We start from the raw sequence: 17,267 nt of genomic DNA, 5'->3' as shown, positions 1-17,267 counted from the left end.
GATCCAACGTCAGACAGGTAGGCGATGCATAACGCTGCTGATCTGAAGATGCGGAAGCTGAACTCGACTGCTTCACTTCGTTCGGATTCGATTTCCTTGTCCACGCAACAAGTATCAATCCAGATATACCTGAGCTTTCGCTCTTGGGCAACATGACAAGCGGCGGCTAGCTTTCGAAGGCCATCTCTCGGACGTAGAAGTCGGCCGTCCCTCACGTCTTGAAATAGAACCTCGTCATGCCCCCAAAGATGAGATAGCACGGCGTAAGGTGGCGCATTTTCAAGACCAAAAACTTCGAACTCTCTCGTCTCAGTGGATAAAAGTCTCATGACTAATTTCTGGCTACTCGTGTATTCTGCAAAGACCAGTTGGTATGTTTCTCAGTGACAAGCTCTTCGACTTGAGCGCGAAGTGAGGCTTTACAGCTGCAAAGAAGGCTGACAGGCAGCAATATCCAATGGGAAGTATGGGGTTCATGCAGCCGCTAGGGGTGAATGATTGGCTCCGTCACCATGCGCATATTCGACCACTTGAGCTCGACAATCGCTGCGCTCGAGATGTGTGTTGATGTAGTGTTCATTATTGGATTTTTGAGGCCATGTGCCGGCCGATATTACGAAAGAGCTGAGATGATATTCGAGCTGCTGGTCGAAAAGAAACAGGGTCGCCGTTATCCAGCATTCACATAATAGTATCAGACAGCTTCCGCTGCAGCCTCTCCCCGACGTTCTCCTTGGCTTCCTCCTCTTTCCTCCTTTGTATCGCCTCCTTCCGGTTCTGATGGTACGACGGGTCTCGGGTAACGCCTTCGCGGCGCCATTTGCTGGGTGGCTTCAGACCCAGCTCCGCGTACCGCGACCACACATTAACGCCGCGCCGGAACCACCTCTCCTGCCTGTCCTCTTCCTCCTCGGGCGTCGCCTGCCACTTGCTCCTCAGAATACGGCGGATTGCCTCAGGGGACATTTGAAACTTGTCGGCGAGCGTCTTGAGATCGTACTCCTCGGGGAACTGGGCGTGCAGCGCCTTGATGCCGGCGATGGCATCCGGGGACAGGCGCTTGCGCGGATTCCAGCCGTCGGGGAACTTCTTCTTTAGAGCCTCTTTTTGGAGCTGCCAGTTTTCTCTTTTCGGTTTCGCCGGTTCTTCGTCAGGTTGTTCTTCCAGTGGTCCTCTTGATGTAGCCTCCTTTCCTCCTTGTTGAAATGGTATAAAGTCACGCTTTTATTGTGAACGGCCGAAGTTGCAAACGTTGAGGTCTGGCTGATTTGTAAGGTGCGGGTGTTCTTGAGGTGTTGCGGGAGTCTCGTTGCGACGGGTTCAGAGAGATGCAATTGCGAAATGCCCTGGACGAAGAGTCGCAGGGGGCTCAGGCGACAAGAGCAGAGCATCGTGTGATTGTGTGGTTTCTAATTCGGGATGAAATGGGAGGAAGTCGAACTCTGGAGCAAGGTTGGATATTAGGTAGGTTGAGGTGAGGTTAGACAAGGAGGCGTTTGCTGGTCCGGGAAGGAGAAAAAAAAAGTCGAGCTCGAGTCTAATTAATCTGGTTCCGCGACTGGACGGGACGGGACGCGCAGACAGGAGGGAACCCGCCGCAGGGGCGCCCGGCGGAAAAACGCCGCTGCGCCGGGTACTTGCAGGGGCTGCTGTGGAAGGGCTCGCAGCGGGGCGGCCATGGAAAGTCAGCACTTGAGAGCGGCGCCCCGCCGACGGCGCCTAGGTACCTTGGTTACTTGGATAAGCCTCAGCTTCATCCCATGCTATCATCGGAATGAATATACACAGGATGCCTACATACCCCCCTTCAATCCAGTCCCTTTCACCAGCAAGCAGGCATCCGTCTAGGTCGACGGGTCAGGACAAACTTGCTGGGTGGTGGAGTGGTTCAAGGTCAACAATCAATTCCACGCCAACCAGCCTACTCGACGACAGGCTTAGCGATTACCTGAGTTCGAATCCCAGCATGAGCACCGAGTGATGTAGCCTACCGAGGTGAACTCTTTTTTTGTTGTTCTGACCTCTTTTTTCTTAGGTCATGTCATAAATGTTTGTTGACCCCCGTGGGCTGCTTTTACATCGTTTGCACTAACACCAACATCGGTTTGAAGTGATCAAAGAGAAGCGCAATTTCCACTTACACATCACAACATCCACTACAACCCACGACCTTACTTTCAGAACTCTTTTCAGTTTGATAGAGCATAGATACTGGAACCTACTCTATCCAACCGAATTTGCGGTCATGATAAGTCCATTCGTAGTACAGCCCCTGCCTCATAACTGGAAAGGAGGCCCAATCACGTGCAAACATCATGGCACAACCATGTCCTTGGCAGTCTTGAGGCCGTGGGGCCAGCCTTCCCGAAGCACATGCCTGCATCTCCGTCCAATCTAAGTAGCAATTGCCCTCATCTTCCCAGCCAGCTTACAGGTCGACCGGTGTGGTCCGGTGATTCGCCCAGTCAGGTGTCAAACCCTCCTCATCCGAAAAGGGCCACCACTTCGGTTGTCTCCAACTTCCAAGTGAAAGTTGGTTTTTCTTTCTGGCACTGCGTTCAGGGCCTTGCATTCACTTTCTTGTACTTATTCATCTCATATGATTCCTGGAGCTCAAATTGGAACAAATAGTTCGGGCTGGTCTGATAACATCTAGTTTCTGATGAGACAAGTCTTTTGAGGTCTATGAAGTCATTCCGCCCTTAGCTTGAGCTTTGCCCCCCCGATTCGCCAAGGCGTACTGAACACCGAGACTTTCGGGTCCTTTTCAACTTTTTTCTCCTTAAACTTATACTTTGGTGAACTGCTGAGGTTTCCTATATTTATTTCATTTGGCCTTTCTTAAAGTTGTATACTGTCAAGATTTTTATAACTCCAGTACCAGTAATGGCAGGTCTCCTTTGGTACCGGGGTGAAGAGTGGCGAGAAGTCTGGGACTACTGGTTCAAGTGGACCGACGAGCATCTCACATCCGACGACCTTCGCCCGATGATATACACCTTTGATGAGCTTGGCGCTAAAGCACTGGACCGACTGGATGAGATATCACCTCCAGTTAGATCCTCAGCCACTCCAAATGAGAAGGCAGACTCTCCTCAGGACGCGAAGCCACATCGAGACCTATATGCTCTTTTGAGAGACAACGCAGACGCAGACGAGGTTCTGGGAAAGTTATGGACTGAAGTCAACACTATCCCGCCATGGGTCGACTGGGCTCAAATCGAACGCGGACAACAAGTTTTCCTGCGATACGCAGGTCCAGCCATCTTCGCCGTGAGTGTCCAGCCAAACTCACCTCACGATACATCCCCGCCTCAACCTCACTAACACCAAATCCACAGCTCACATTCCAATCCCTCGTAGGCGGCATGGGCGGCCGCCGCGTCGTAGAAACTCTCTCGAGAACAGGCGGCTTCGGCGTCAAAGTCACCCGCCGCCGCCTCCTCGAGACCTTCCAGCACATCCTCCAAGTCACCCGCGACCTCCCCTCCGTCCAACCGGGCGGCGAGGGCCACGCCTCCTCCGTCCGAGTCCGCCTCCTCCACGCCGCCGTCCGCCGCCGCATCCTCCTCCTCGCCAAGCAGAGACCTTCCTACTACGACGTAGCAGCCTACGGCGTACCCGTAAACGACCTGGACTCCGTCGGCACGATATCAACCTTCTCCTCCACCCTCCTCTGGATCGGCCTGCCCCGCCAGGGCATCTATCTCAAAAACAGCGAAAAGAGTGACTACCTCGCCTTGTGGCGCTACGTAGCCTACATCATGGGCACGCCCACAGACGCCTTCTCCACGCTCACGAGGGCCAAGGCGACGATGGAGTCCCTCCTCGCCTCCGAGATCCAACCCTCTGATACCTCGCGCGCCCTCGCCAACAACGTCCTCACGGGTCTGGCCGACCAGCCGCCCTCGCACGTCTCGCGCGAGTTCCTCGCCGCGGAGACGTACTGGCTCAACGGCGCCAAGCTCGCGCGCGCTCTCGCCGTCGAGAGGCCGCCTTTTTATTATTCGCTGCTTATACTGGGCCAGTGTTTCTTCTTCATGTTCATGTGTTATTCTCGACGTTTGTTCCCCAGTTGGGATGAGTCTAGGAACAAGGTGAGTCTTGCCAGCCAAGTGTTGGAGGAACAACCCCGACCCCCCAGCACTCTTGTCGACTGTTCTCAGTCGATGGACTGGCCTAGGAAAGAACGGATGGACCACTTTGTTGGAATTAATACTAATCAAAACCAACCTTCCCCCCTCCCTAGAACCTTTCAAGAGCCCTCTTCAACCTAACAATCCACAAACCCGAGCTCGGCGCCCTCGGAAAAGAAACGACTTTTGAATTCAAGTACATCCCGACCCTGGACGTCATGTCCACCGAGGCAGCGGCCCGGACCCAGCAGCAGCAGCAGCAGCAGCACCCGGGCCCGTCCCCAACTCACAAACCCGGCTCCACCCCCGCAGATGCAAAGGCGGCGGGCGGCGCAAGGCCAGGAGCACGAGCAGGAGCAAGCACACGCCGCGTGCGCAGCAACGAACGCCGGAGCCTCATCGCATTAAGCGTGGCCGTCACACTGGCAGGTCTGCTCGCCTGGCTTGGGATCCGCGGGGCGTCGGCCCTGTTTGGGAGTGTTCTTGTTCTTTGAATATTCGATGATGCCCCCCGGTGAACGGTACAAGGTAGTCAGTCCTCGCAGGAACAAGAATGCCCATCATACGTCAGAAACAATCGTGGATGAGACTCAATCCCCGACAAGCTAATCCCCGATCGGCTGTGAGGGGCCGGATTTCCTTCTGCCCTTGGGTTCGAAAGTCGTAGTGTAGGTAGATCACTGTATCCGACGATCAAACCGTTTGGTCTGGCGCGCGTCATTCGTGGGTTTGCGTACACCCAGTCCACGAATTTGACTCCACAGCATGAACGTCTCTGCTGCAGGTTTCGGGTTGCAGAAGTTGTAGTAGAGAGCTGAGCTACATATCACAGTACTGAGACAAATATAGGGGTCCACACCACTTTTTTTTAGTTGGTAATCAAGTTTGTTTGTTTCGCTGCCTTTCAGAACTGAGAGCGAAAGGGTAATCTAGTGTACAGGAAAAGACCTTGTGTGCTTCTGAGCTACACGACAGAAACTTTTTGTTGCGCAAAAAATTGGCTCGTTCGCCACCAGGAACGACAGTGTGATAGTGCCGATTCCATTCGAATAATATTCCTCCTCAATCCAAAAAGTGTACCGCTCCAATGTGCAAGCTGTGGACTTTCCATAAAACGCCGTCGCAAGCCCGTTCGATGCTATATGCGTGCCCAAAGTTCCTGAACCGCCATAGTCCCAATATCGTACCATCCAACGCCTGACCAAGATCGCTCTATCAAAAACAAAACGGTTGAAATCAAGAATTATGCGTGGTGCATCAGCTCCACGGGTGGGCGGGAAGTATGCGCCATGATGGGCTTCGGCTCGATAGGGCTGAACTCCATGGGCTCGTCGGTCATGTCCTCCAGGCAGATGGCGGGCAGATCGGGGCTGGTGCCGTTGACGTCAGGCTGGTAGAGCAGGGTAGAGCTTCTGCTGCGCGTTTGTCTTGAGCCGTCGACGGGGCTGATGGGGGTCTCGACGCCCGTCGGGCGGTGGTGGAGCTTGGCCAGCGCATCGGCGAGGTCCTCTGCGTGCACCATCTTGTTGGGGGCATCCTCGAGCTTCATCTCCCAGCCGTGGGGTGGCGAGGGAGGGGGGGAGATGAAGAAGAGCTTTCCTGCGTCGGGAAGGGCAAGGTGGCGATCGGTCACCTCGACAGGAGTAGGCTGGCCAAAGTAAACACGGACGCGCTCGCCCATGACGGCTTCACCGTCCCAGACACGGCGGACGGCGATGGCGTCGTCCTCTGAGAAGAAGGAAACGACGATACGGCGGAAGGATTTGAGAGGCGCCCATGAGTGGACTGGCGCCGTCTTGAGGATGAGGTCGCGGATGGTCTGCAGGTTGTCGGGGCGGAAGATTGAGGTGTCGTTCAGGTTTGTGAAGAGGAGGGTGTTTGTGGGCGGGGTCGGCTGAACCAGAGGCGGCAGAGAGGAGAGATCGAGGGAGAGCGACTTGTTGGAGCCTGTCGAGCGTCTCGAGAAGATGGGGCGGGTATCCAACTGAGGTGATTCCATTTTGGCTGGTTGTGTATGTGTGTGTATGTGGTTGAGGTGTGGGTTTTGCGGTATGGCAAGGCGTTCGTTTCTCGCTCTTTACTGTGTATTCTACGCCAATTGTGTAGTGATCTTATTCATCTGCAGAAGAGAGGCTTGCAGTATTGCAGGTTGTTTGTGTAGTGTTTTGGTTGTTGCTGGAGTTGGAACGAAGAATGATGGTGGTGGTTGGCGGGAGGCGGTCTTGGTTATATGTTTGAGCGTACCAGTGAGAGAGTGGCTTGGCCAGGCGCTACTGAGGGACTACTGGGGTCGGGCGGAGTGTGGGATGGTTGGAATGGTGGACGGTGCCAGGCTTGCCAGGTGGATGGTGGATGGCTGAGTTGTACTCCGTAAGGTAAGGTACCTTAGAGGGAAGGGGTGCCGTTGCCTCTGGACGTTGAGTGGGGCGCTGGGAGTGTCTGTGTGGATGAAACGGGAAGACTCACGGGCCCGTTTGAAGTTTCGCCGCCTTTTTGGAGAGCGCCGTCACAGTGGTGGAGACGGCAGGCGGGCAGACGGGGACTCTCCTACGGTCCCCTTCCTTATCCGTTCCCACGGACAACATAGTCACGTCCTACGTTGCTAGTCACGCAGTCAATTTACAGCCCGGTCGCTGCGAGCGCAGGCCACAGGGCAGCTTACTCCAGGCTTCATGGTGGGAAAAGCTTCACAGCAAGGCAGGGCGCGAGGGTTTGCCAAGGTGCATTGGCGCGAGAAGGAGCACATCGGGATCGGACGACGCATGGAGAATAGCGGCAAGGCACCAGCTTGTATTATCGTAGTGTAACCGTACACAGGATGTGAGAGAGGCCATAAGGTAAGTAAGTCACTTTGCTCATTCGGCTCATCATCTCACCAACTTACCGGGCAGCTTACCTTGCCTCCGAGCAGAGAGACTGATAGAGGCAAGCACTGGGCATCCAGCAGCCCAGGGTCAAGACTAACACGGCTGACATGAATTGGGGCTGTGCAAGAGCAAGAGGCAATACGGATAGAGAGAAATGATACGGCAAAAGTTTTCCCTCCCACTCCAGAAGGCTTGGCATACTCCAAGTCTGAAGTGTCCACGGGATGCTTTCCGCAACATTGCTTTGCAATATCTGCCATGCCATACCTCAAGTTCATCCTCAACGAGACCTTGCCCTTGCTTCGCGCCGTGCTGCGGTTGCACTGGCCCGGTGGCTCGTGGGAAATGATCCACGAAAGACCTGGACCTCTATCGTCCCTCGCTGGCGTGGAGACGGAACCGCTTGTCAAGGCAGACTACTGACGAATCGAACAGGTCTTGGTTCGTCGGCCCCGCTGGAAATCGAATTGTCGAGAATACCATTCGCCACCCCAGCCATTCTTTACGCGCAGTTTCCGTGTTCTGGTCACCTTGGTCTCTTCCTTAACGGATGAGCTAAGACACTTAGACGGGCTAGATCCGAGTACGTACCGTTACGGTAGCGGCTCCAGTTATCTCCGCCTCAATCGGTAATTTCCTTCGTGACGACTTTTACGGTGTGCCATGAGGGCGGTGCTTGCCTTCCATTGAACCCAAACTGGCTGGCACGGCTGTTCCCTCAGGGCAGGCACTGCTGCGACAGCCCAGTCACGCAGTCTCGTTGTCGTTGTCGCCTTCGCCTCCCGCAGGCCTCCCCTTGCAACAAATCCACGACCGGAGCCTCTTCCACGGCTGTTCCCCCACACGCCCAGCGCACTATCCGTCCGACCTGAACTGAGCCCAGGTGGACGTGGTCAATAATGACGGCACGCTCTGGAGCGAGACTTGGGCTCCAAAGCGCTGAGAATCGGTGCCTCGACCCGCTACTTGTCCGCAGCTACGGCAGCCGAAGACAGCACTACGTTCGGTAGCGGCGCATCGCCATCTTCCCACCTTGTCCACCGTATCCCTCCACCTTGTCCTGTGACCTCACACTCGGGTCTCTCTTATTTCCCCTTCCCGTACGTCCCTGGACACGCGAGAAACAGGCACAGCAGACAGCCACCGAGGGCTTGGGTCTCCCGTCGCTTCTTGCGTCTTGGGATACCTCCGGTGCGCCCATTCCGAGTGGTATGCAGCCACCCGTTTCCAGAGACACCTGCATCTCTGATCTTCAAGATGCCCAGTCTGGACTCGGGCATACTCCGAATGTCAACGTTACCCTACAGATGCAGATACCAGACCTGTCGACCGTCACTATACTCAGTGATTCGACAACCAACACCTCGACAGCTCATCTCCCCGCTCTTGCGCTATCGCGGTTAAGCTAAAAAAGACTCCAGGGATCCCGAGTCAAACCCCCACAACGTCCAGTCCCTGGCCAAGGAAGGGTCCATGGAGTGATGGGGGCTGTGCAGCAAATGTTGTGTTCACAAGGCGAGTTCGGTCTTAACCACTCACTGTATCTACAACACTTGGAGTTTACGGTTCGATAATGGGCTTGGGGGCGGCGCCTCCTTGGACCACTTGCAATGCTATCAAACAAAGCTTCGCTCTTCTATCCGAAATTTCTTCTGACCATGTTGTCGGCAGGTTGCAGTGTAATCTGAATGACCGAAGCTTGTATTCCTGGTCTTGGCTGAGCAACACCTCCAACCGCCTGCATCATATCATCTGGGGCTGGGGCTTGGCTTTGGAGGGGAGCTCACCCATGATGCGAGCCCGCCGCCCCCCTCAACGAACCGCAGCGATGGCGGCGCCAACTCAGCAAGAAACCTGCCTTGATCTAGGAGTTCATGCTATGACATACCGGCCGGATGAATAGGGGCAAGGCATTCCGTCACCCCGTGCGATGTTTATCGCGGGATGGGGTTCCGAAAAGCCTCAGTCGCGGCTCGCCTCTGAAGTTTGAGCTTCGCTATGCCGGCTCAGCCCGCGCCGGCATACGAGTCAACCTACGAATTTTGTCTTCGCTCAGCCAGCTCCGCGCCAAATTGCACCAAGCCTCAGCCCCTTCCCTACGCCGCTGGTTAGAGACATTTGCCAGTGCACACACTCGTCTGATCCTGAACAAACTCCAGAGGGACAATCAGCCACAATGGATATCGAGGTTTTATCCGCAGAGCCCAGAGGACAGCAGACGAACAAAATGAAATTTGCCTTCAGCAACCAACACGGCCCAGCCGCTGATCGCTGCAACAGCAGCAGCACCCATTCTGCGACGCTGTTCGCCAATGTTTCAACCCGATCGCCCCGACACGCCGCAGAAACGCTCCCCCTCTGTCCCATTGCCACGGAAGGTTACGGTTTTGCTGTACGGTCAGCAAATACCCCTCTGGCGATCTGGAAACGAGGCTGTGCAAAATACCAAGACTTTCCACCTGCCAGATTGATGTTTCGTGCTGCAATCGGCTTCCCCAGACACCGTTCTAGGCCAAGACATGCATGCTCTTTTTTTCTGCATTTCGCTGTACCTCCGACACTCTCTCTTTTCACTGGCGCCATTTCAGATAATACCGGCTGCCGATTGCCTAGTTGGGCAAGTTGCGCCTATAGCAAAGAGTCTTCGTCTCTTAACGTGCTTGCACGACAGTTAACGACCGACAACCGAATCATCTCTTTCGGCCCCAGAAGAGTGCTTTTGCAACTGCTGACTTGCAGGCCATCGATTGAATTGTTCCGTCCGTAATCTCAGGTACCGTTTGCCGCGTTTCTCCAAGAACAGGACGTTTATAGAGAACTCACAAGCTCGATATGTCTTGCACCTTATCTGCCGCAAGCACGGGGCTTCCTTGCACCAAAGACATTGCATGCCCAGAGAGATTACCGCCTGATAAACTCTGCTGCCGAGTCGGACCTGAAGCGATGGCAAAATCATCTCATCCGTTTGGGCAACATTACAAGGAACTCGCTTGCGAGAGGGGGAAATCAGCATTGAGGAAATCTTTTGCAACAATCACAGCTTGGTCTGATGCAATGAACGACGAGAGCTCGACAAGGGTACATGGGCTGTGTAGTTTGACCGTCTAACAAACGAGCAAACCCTCTACCCTCCACCACCATACTGTAGGTCGGCTCAAGTCTCATCTTTCTTGTTGTAATGCGAGCACCGGGATTGGCTGAAATCTTATGTGAGGGAAAGAAGAAATGCCTTGAAACTGACTTTTGCACGACCGTCCCAAGTTTTTGGTGATGGGACGACGGGTCGATGGTCTGCTCCATCTTCCCGAAGACTAATGCGCTCGTGCTGCTGCGCGCGAGCTTTATGTGTGTAGGTTTTGCGCATGATACAACCGATCTGCAACCCCGGCGTCAATGCTTCAGATTTTTTGTTTTTTTTGCTTCTTTCTCGAACCGGCGGAATTGAACTCCCGCAACCAGAATATGGAAGTATGATTACATTCGTCTGAGGAGCAGCAGCAGTGAGGTCTTCTCTGCGCTTATTCCGAGATGCTCGGACGCTTGACAGGGCGGGTCCACGGTCCACTGCTAATTTTCAACGGCTCTCCTACTACTGCCTTTTTTCCCCGTTGGTCTGATGTTTTGTATGTGTACATCACACGGTTGCTTCAGAATCATAGCTTCCGAGAAACACAGCACATCTATCTGCAAGACGACGGGATCAAAGGAAATCCCGAGTCCCCGTAATTTCCCCTGAAGTTCTGTTTCTTGATTCAAAGCTCAACTCAGCCTTCACAAACACCAAGCTTGAGCTCAGTCCATCCTTTTTTTTTGGGGGGAGGGGGGGTTCTTGATAGTACAGAAAAATTGATATCATACAATGGGCGTGACGGCCTCTTCTTCTACACGGGCACACAGCCAGGGCACAAGCTAAAAGCTTAGCAGCACTCTCTTCTCGCGACAACCCCTCAAGCGAGGCTTATAACTTACGCCAGGTTCTAGTTACACTAGACTGATGGCATGCCGAATGTGGACTTACTCACCGCCATCGGATCAGGATCCCGTCCCATCTTCAAGATGAGGGAATAACAAAGTGTTGGCAGCACAGCCCCCTTTTACCCCTCAAACTCTGCCAACGTTGAACAACTGCTTGCACAGTGGTTGCCTTTTTCTTTTGTCATCCCTTACCGGATCTCGACGCCTAGCTTTTCGACCAATTTCCGGGTCACTTCGCTGTGCAGCTCATTGGTCTCCTCGTTGGTCAGGGTCCGCTCCAGACTTCGGTAGTTGATGCGATAGCACATGCTACGTCTCCCCGTCTTGGGGTGCGTGAACTCGTCCACCAGCCGGACGTCCTCGGCCCGCTCGCCGGCGATGTCGCGCACCAGCTCCATGAAGTCGTTTTCGTGGAAGTCCTGCGTGTTGGCTTTCGTGTTGCCCCCCGCTGCCGAGGAGGTGCTCCCGAGCCAGAAGGAGACGTCCTTGGGGCAGGCCGGGTGCTTGGAGAAGGGCACGAAGCGCTTCATGCTGTCGAGCTGGTCCGAGACGCCCCTGAATTGGCTCAGGAATCGCTCATCCTTGGACCAGAAGAGGCGGATGTCGGGGATCTGGAAGAGGAGCATGGCGATGCGCTCGAGGCCGATGCCGAAGGCCCAGCCGACCTGCTGCGGCACGCCGGCGTTGATGGCGATGTCCTGCTTTACTACGCCGCAGCCCAGCACCTCGAGCCAGTCGCCTGCGTAGTAGACCTCGAGCTCCCACGAGGGGCTCGTGAAGGGGAAGTAGGCTTCGACCCAGCGGACCCGCAAGGGTTCGTCCTTGTAGTCCGGGTCCGCTTTCGCCGCGGCGGCTTTTGCTCTTGTAAAGATCTCGACCACCATGTTCTCAAGCGAGCGCTTTAGGTGGGCGCCGATGGCCTCGGCCTCGGCGGGGGAGTGGTGGCCTTCCTGTAGGGGGTTCCGCTCCGCGTCGTAGGCCGGGTGCGGGTCCTCGACTTTGACGTTGTGCTTCGGCAGCCTGTTGAGGTCCTCCCAGACGGCGGCGGCGATGTCGCCGTTGGGAACCTTTGTCCTGTCCCACATGCGGGCGCCCTCCATTTGGTGGAAGACGGGGTAGTGGCTCCTGTCGATGGCGTCGCGGCGGTAGACGTCTGCGCTGATGAGGTAGCCCTCGCTCAGGTTCTTCTGGAACGTCTGCGCCTGGTGGGCGCTCGTGTGCGTGCGAAGTAGGGTGTGCTCGTTGAAGTAGTATGTGTCTGACTTTGCGCGGCCCGGGTGGTCTAGGGGGAACCCGAGCGAGTCAAAGTTCTGGTGCGTCGTGACGACGGGGTCAAAGGTGTTGTGGTACTTGTAGGTGGGCGCAGGGAACTGCGACTCGATAATTTGTCGCGTGATGTAGACGGGGTGGTCTTTTTGGAGGTGGAGCTTGCGCGAGGCGGCGTCGAGGACGTTTGTCGGGACGTTGAACCAGGTGTCTGTCGGTATCGTTTGGCCGTTGACCTCGACGGTCTTTTTCTGGTCTAGGGTTTTTGAAATCGTCGAGGGTTCTGTGATTGCTGCCTGTTTAGACTATAGATCGTCAAGGACCGGTTGATTATGATCTAACCTGAGGAGTAGTTGCGCCGGCCACCGGTCATCGACAATGAGGCGATGGCCTGCCATTGTCGAGGAGCTCTCGCGGCGCAGGTGGCGCCACGGAAGCAACTTTGCAATTGCCTCCCGGCTAATCTTGGGACGAGCATTTCGAAGCTGTGTACGCCCTTGTCCGGATGCAAAGGCCCTTTTTCTATGTGCTCATCACAGGCGTAGAGCTTCGATATAGTGTTGCGACAATGGCTGCCGTTAGGAAAAGGGAGCTTTCGCAGCAGTTAGTCAAAAAAGTGTCGATCACCAGAAGTCTGACAAAAGCTACGGGATGCACGGGCCAAGCCAATTGGCATTGCGACCCGGGGCGGGCACACGGCGCCAGACCCTGCCGACTCCCCCGGGGCAAGGGTCCGGAGAGGCCCTTCATTAGCGCATGGCACCCTGGCTTCGCTGCAGGCCCAATGACGCACCAAAAAATTGAAGTAGTAGGTTCGGTTGTTGTTTGTCGGTGCAGGTGGTTCCCTCTGAAAGGGGAGGACTTGCTAAATCAGCAAATCTCGTTTTTGCTTCCCTTGAGCCGACTTGAAGCGCGTCCCTCATCCAGCCGAATCGGTGTTAATTTAATCAGAGAAAAAGATAACGACAAAAAAAAAGTTCGCGATAAACCGAGCCGATCTCCAATTCCTCGGCTTCTTCCTCCCACCACCTGCATACCCCAAAAGTAGCGACAAAAAAAAAGAAGGCCTCCTGGACGACCACACCCTCTCCCCCGAAGTCGGCTTTATAACAAAAAAAAAAAAAAGACGTCACTCGACCGCAACGACCGAAAAGTGACGTCTCAGCAACACACGCTACCCAGCTGATAATTGCCGACACGAGAGAGAGGGAAACCAGGCAATCTTGGACATAACTTACGTTAAATCCGAGAAAGGTCGTCCGTTTGTGCTTCTTCACTCACGGATCCTTTGCCAATTTCGCGACGCAGTGTTCAATTGCGCCGTAACGGGATGAGCTTATCATAGGAAACTGCGCAACACCCTGCAACGATGCAGTCCGCCGCCGCCGCCTCCTCCAACATGGTCGCCAGTAAACCGGCCGACGAGCCGTCCGGGTCGTCGTCGTCGCAGCCCTCGCCGTTGAAGTTGGGTCAGGTCGAGGGGGTCCAGGAGAAGCAGCAGTCGCAAGCGCAACCGACGGCTACAGCGACGACGCCGGCGCCTCAAAAGCAGAAGAAGACGGCTGAACCGTCGCTGAGGTATCCTTTTTGGTTCGGAGGCAGCGCCAGTAGTATGGCCGCCTGCGTGACCCATCCCCTGGATTTGGGTAAGTCCTGCCAACCTTGATCTCGAGATATGGCGCGAGAGAGCCTGCGATATCGCAAATTTTGGAGTGAGCCAAGAGCTGACAATGTCTCACAGTTAAGGTAATGCGCTCCCACTTCTGCAATACACCAGCGAACAAAACCCTCGATCCACGATAGCAAACTCAATCTCTCCCAAGAGCCGTAGCAAACCACAACACATCTACGTAGCTCTCAAAGCAAGAACTTCCTTACTTACACAATGCCACCCTCTTCTAGGTCCGCCTCCAGGTCCGCCGCCCCGACGCGCCAAAGAACATGGTCGGCACCTTCACCCACATCATCCGCAACCACGGCGTGACAGGCCTCTACAACGGCCTCTCGGCTTCCCTCCTCCGTCAAATGACCTACTCCACCGTCCGCTTCGGCGCCTACGAGGAGATGAAGATCCGCGCCACCCGCGCAAACGACGGCAAACCCCCTTCCTTCCCCGTCCTCGTCGCCATGGCCTCGGCCGCGGGCTTCGTCGGCGGCATCTCGGGAAACGCCGCCGACGTCCTCAACGTCCGCATGCAGCAGGACGCCGCCCTCCCCGCCGCCGAGCGCCGCAACTACAGCCACGCCCTCGAGGGCATGCTCCGCATGGCGCGGGAGGAAGGCATCATGAGTTGGTTCAGGGGCGTCCTGCCCAACAGCATGCGCGCCGCGGCCATGACGGCCTCGCAGCTCGCTTCGTACGATACCTTCAAGGGCATGCTCATCCGCCACACGCCCATGGGTGATAACCTGACGACGCACTTTACGGCCTCGTTCCTCGCTGGTGTGATGGCCGCCACGGTGACGAGCCCCATTGATGTCATCAAGACGCGGGTCATGTCGGCGAGCACCCAGGAGGGGCTGGCGCATACCCTGGCCAAGATTTACAAGGCCGAGGGCCTTGGGTGGATGTTCAAGGGCTGGGTACCCAGTTTCCTCCGCCTCGGACCGTACGTTCTTGTCCCCCCCGTTTGCTCTTATGATGGACATGTTGTACGCTTTACTAAACCCCGCCTAGACAAACCATCTGTACATTTGTCTTCCTAGAAATGCACCGCAAGGTCTATAGAAAGGTTGCTGATATCGGCAACGGTGAAGATGCGTCCATCAAGGGGTAATAGAGACACAAAAAAGGCTTGTGTTGTGTTATAGAATGAGCGTTAAAATACCTAGATAGACTGGCGCTGCATCATCATCACTAGTACCATCTTGGCATGTTTGGAGGCGTTGGAAAAAGAGGCAACTCTGCTGCATTTGACAGGAGTCATGGAGGGAATACACAGGAAAGAAAGATATGATTGGTTCTCTTTGCAGCAATTTAATGTTCGCTTCGTGTGAGGTTTGTGTGTGAGTTGTATTACAGATATCCGGAAGAAGAGCTACCTTCTCGGCCGAAATCGAACCCCGCCTACCTCTCTTCGCCCTTGGGCTGTTATCTTGTTTTATGATTGCTCTACCGCCGTCATCCCCTGTCACGGGTGTCTATAAGCCAAGCCAGTCTGGGTTCAGGTCCAGCCGCCAGGAGGCCGAGAAGCCTACCCCCTCTTGCCAATGCGGAGTGCATCTTGTCATCCGTTTTGGTTCCGTTTGGCGCGTTTTCAGGCAAACTCCACCTCTCCCGAGCTAGGCTGATGTAGCCAGCTGATGGCCAAGCTAGCTTCTTTGCAAAATTTCGCAAACTCCATTACCGCCCCCAGATCTTAAAGTGGTTTTCATACATAAACGCCTTTTTATGATTTTGTTTTTGCCGTTCTCTCTCAGTTCCATCCAGACTGTCCGGAGGCGCCGTAAGGTGTCGTTGTGGTGTAGGGTGTCGTTGCGTTGCCTCCCCACGCGGTCTGGTTGCCGCCGTTGAAAGGAGTGGTGTAGCCTTGATCTTGCCAGGGGTTGCCGCCGTCCATGTCCAAGTTGGGACTGCGAGGTCCATCAAAGTCGCCCATGCCATCGTCATCTGCTTCACCTGTGAGAATGTGGAGCGTAAGAGCCAACTTCTCCTGCAAAATCTTGATTCCTTCTTGGATAATCTGATCCGGCTCCAGACTGCCTACACCTTCGACCTCAAAGTAGAACTTGCCGGGGAGCGCGTCGTAGTCGAAGGCTTCGCCTTCTTGTGGGGGATCCTCCATCTTGGCATATTTGCTCTCAGGCCTTTGCTACCATTAGCGACTCGCATCTTTCGAGGAGCATGTCATTCGAGTCACTCACCATTCGGCCTTGGCATCTTCTTCGAACCACATGTCCAGGTGGTGCAGCTTGTTGTGAGGGTCGTATTCAAACCCAACGGCAGACGTCGGCATCCATTTTGCATGCTCCTTTGCAATACCCTTCTTCGCGATGCATGACACCTTAAGCTCCTGCCCTTTGCGCAGCTTGGCAATCAAAGAGCCTTGTCCTTCAGGGTCGAGGATTACAGGGTTTCCCACCGTGCCGTTCTGCCTAAAGCTGTCGACAATAAGATCGCTAGCGTAGACCTTCATGGTCTCGTCTGACGAGCATCGCGCATGCAGCGTGAGCTTTACGCTGCAGTTGTCGCAATACTGCTCGCAGTCGCAGTCTCGGGTGTAAAGCAAGCTGTTGACGTCCTTGGACTGGAGGGGAATTAGACCCAGGCGATGGGCGATGAACTCATCGGCGAGGACAGATGTGTTGGCCTCGATTTCGACCAGGTCGATGGCGATCACTGGGACTTCGGCCTGGATAACGCGACGCAGCGAGTTGGCGAAGGAGAGGTCGCAGTTCGAGAGATCAAAGTTGACGTGGATGTTATCAGCCTAACGATGCGCCCGGCTGTCAGTTTGAAAGTCACTAGCTAAGTGAATTTGGGAAGTAGTACCCCTGAGATCTTGATCGATGGTCCTCCGGACTCGCCATCCAACAGCATCGGCTCGTAATCCATCGCGCCGCCTTTTTCCTTTCAGTTATAGCTCGGCCAAAGGTTCTGAGAGGCAATTCGAATTATGCTGCGGCAAACGTATTCGATTTCGTGTATACAAGAAGCAAGAGCGCCTTGGCAATCGTAATTATCGTGGGTCGCGGGGCGGATGGAACGGGTGGAAGTTGGCGATTGTGTTACGGTGGAGGGGAGGCTGAATGGATATTTTTGCGACCAGAGCCAAAGTGAATGCTGCCGCCTCAGGTGCCACTGAATTACCAATTGAAAGGTGCAGCGACCGCGCCTGGCGCCTGCTGAAAGCGCGTTGGCCTTGCCTTGGCGCTAGTGTTATCGATAAAGCTGTGAGCGGTCCCTTGATTCATCCGCCCCCGGATGGAGCTCTCTAGAATCTTATGATTGGGCGCGAACTTTCCCGCGTGGCCGGGGGTTCAAGGGACGGCAATTCGTCACTTGGGGCCATTCCGATAAAAT

At 55.0% G+C, this 17,267-nt stretch overlaps 6 protein-coding genes across 6 annotated transcripts; 2 read left to right on the top strand and 4 right to left on the bottom strand.

Annotated features, from left to right (window-relative positions):
* Positions 1-681: 681 nt before the first annotated feature.
* RRG9 (Required for respiratory growth protein 9 mitochondrial) lies at positions 682-1,391 on the bottom strand (the record flags this gene model as incomplete). Its single annotated transcript, XM_065756284.1, has 2 exons — positions 682-1,174; positions 1,252-1,391. 2 exons carry the CDS (start codon positions 1,389-1,391, stop codon positions 682-684), a joined length of 633 nt encoding a protein of 210 aa, XP_065615524.1.
* A 1,495-nt stretch (positions 1,392-2,886) lies between these two features.
* Positions 2,887-4,630, top strand: N0V96_001650 (uncharacterized protein; the record flags this gene model as incomplete). The annotated part of the gene is made up of 3 exons (XM_053194233.1): positions 2,887-3,273; positions 3,342-4,097; positions 4,250-4,630. 3 exons carry the CDS (start codon positions 2,887-2,889, stop codon positions 4,628-4,630), a joined length of 1,524 nt encoding a protein of 507 aa, XP_053048430.1.
* A 749-nt stretch (positions 4,631-5,379) lies between these two features.
* N0V96_001649 (uncharacterized protein) lies at positions 5,380-6,135 on the bottom strand (the record flags this gene model as incomplete). The annotated part of the gene is made up of 1 exon (XM_065756283.1): positions 5,380-6,135. The coding sequence occupies one exon, from the start codon at positions 6,133-6,135 to the stop codon at positions 5,380-5,382; it is 756 nt and encodes a 251-aa protein (XP_065615523.1).
* A 5,031-nt stretch (positions 6,136-11,166) lies between these two features.
* MSF1 (phenylalanyl-tRNA synthetase alpha subunit, mitochondrial) lies at positions 11,167-12,722 on the bottom strand (the record flags this gene model as incomplete). The annotated part of the gene is made up of 2 exons (XM_053194231.2): positions 11,167-12,500; positions 12,587-12,722. The coding sequence occupies 2 exons, from the start codon at positions 12,720-12,722 to the stop codon at positions 11,167-11,169; spliced, it is 1,470 nt and encodes a 489-aa protein (XP_053048428.2).
* Positions 12,723-13,613: 891 nt separating this feature from the next.
* On the top strand, positions 13,614-15,021 carry DIC1 (Mitochondrial dicarboxylate transporter; the record flags this gene model as incomplete). The annotated part of the gene is made up of 3 exons (XM_053194230.1): positions 13,614-13,868; positions 14,147-14,853; positions 14,922-15,021. 3 exons carry the CDS (start codon positions 13,614-13,616, stop codon positions 15,019-15,021), a joined length of 1,062 nt encoding a protein of 353 aa, XP_053048427.1.
* Positions 15,022-15,660: 639 nt separating this feature from the next.
* On the bottom strand, positions 15,661-16,799 carry rpb3 (RNA polymerase II subunit 3; the record flags this gene model as incomplete). The annotated part of the gene is made up of 3 exons (XM_053194229.1): positions 15,661-16,051; positions 16,109-16,674; positions 16,737-16,799. The coding sequence occupies 3 exons, from the start codon at positions 16,797-16,799 to the stop codon at positions 15,661-15,663; spliced, it is 1,020 nt and encodes a 339-aa protein (XP_053048426.1).
* Positions 16,800-17,267: the final 468 nt, after the last annotated feature.

The sequence above is a fragment of the Colletotrichum fioriniae genome (assembly GCF_027942845.1).
Source record: "Colletotrichum fioriniae strain IMI 355084 chromosome Unknown scaffold_1, whole genome shotgun sequence".
Taxonomy (NCBI): domain Eukaryota; kingdom Fungi; phylum Ascomycota; class Sordariomycetes; order Glomerellales; family Glomerellaceae; genus Colletotrichum; species Colletotrichum fioriniae.
This window is presented reverse-complemented; position numbering and strand designations above follow the sequence as displayed.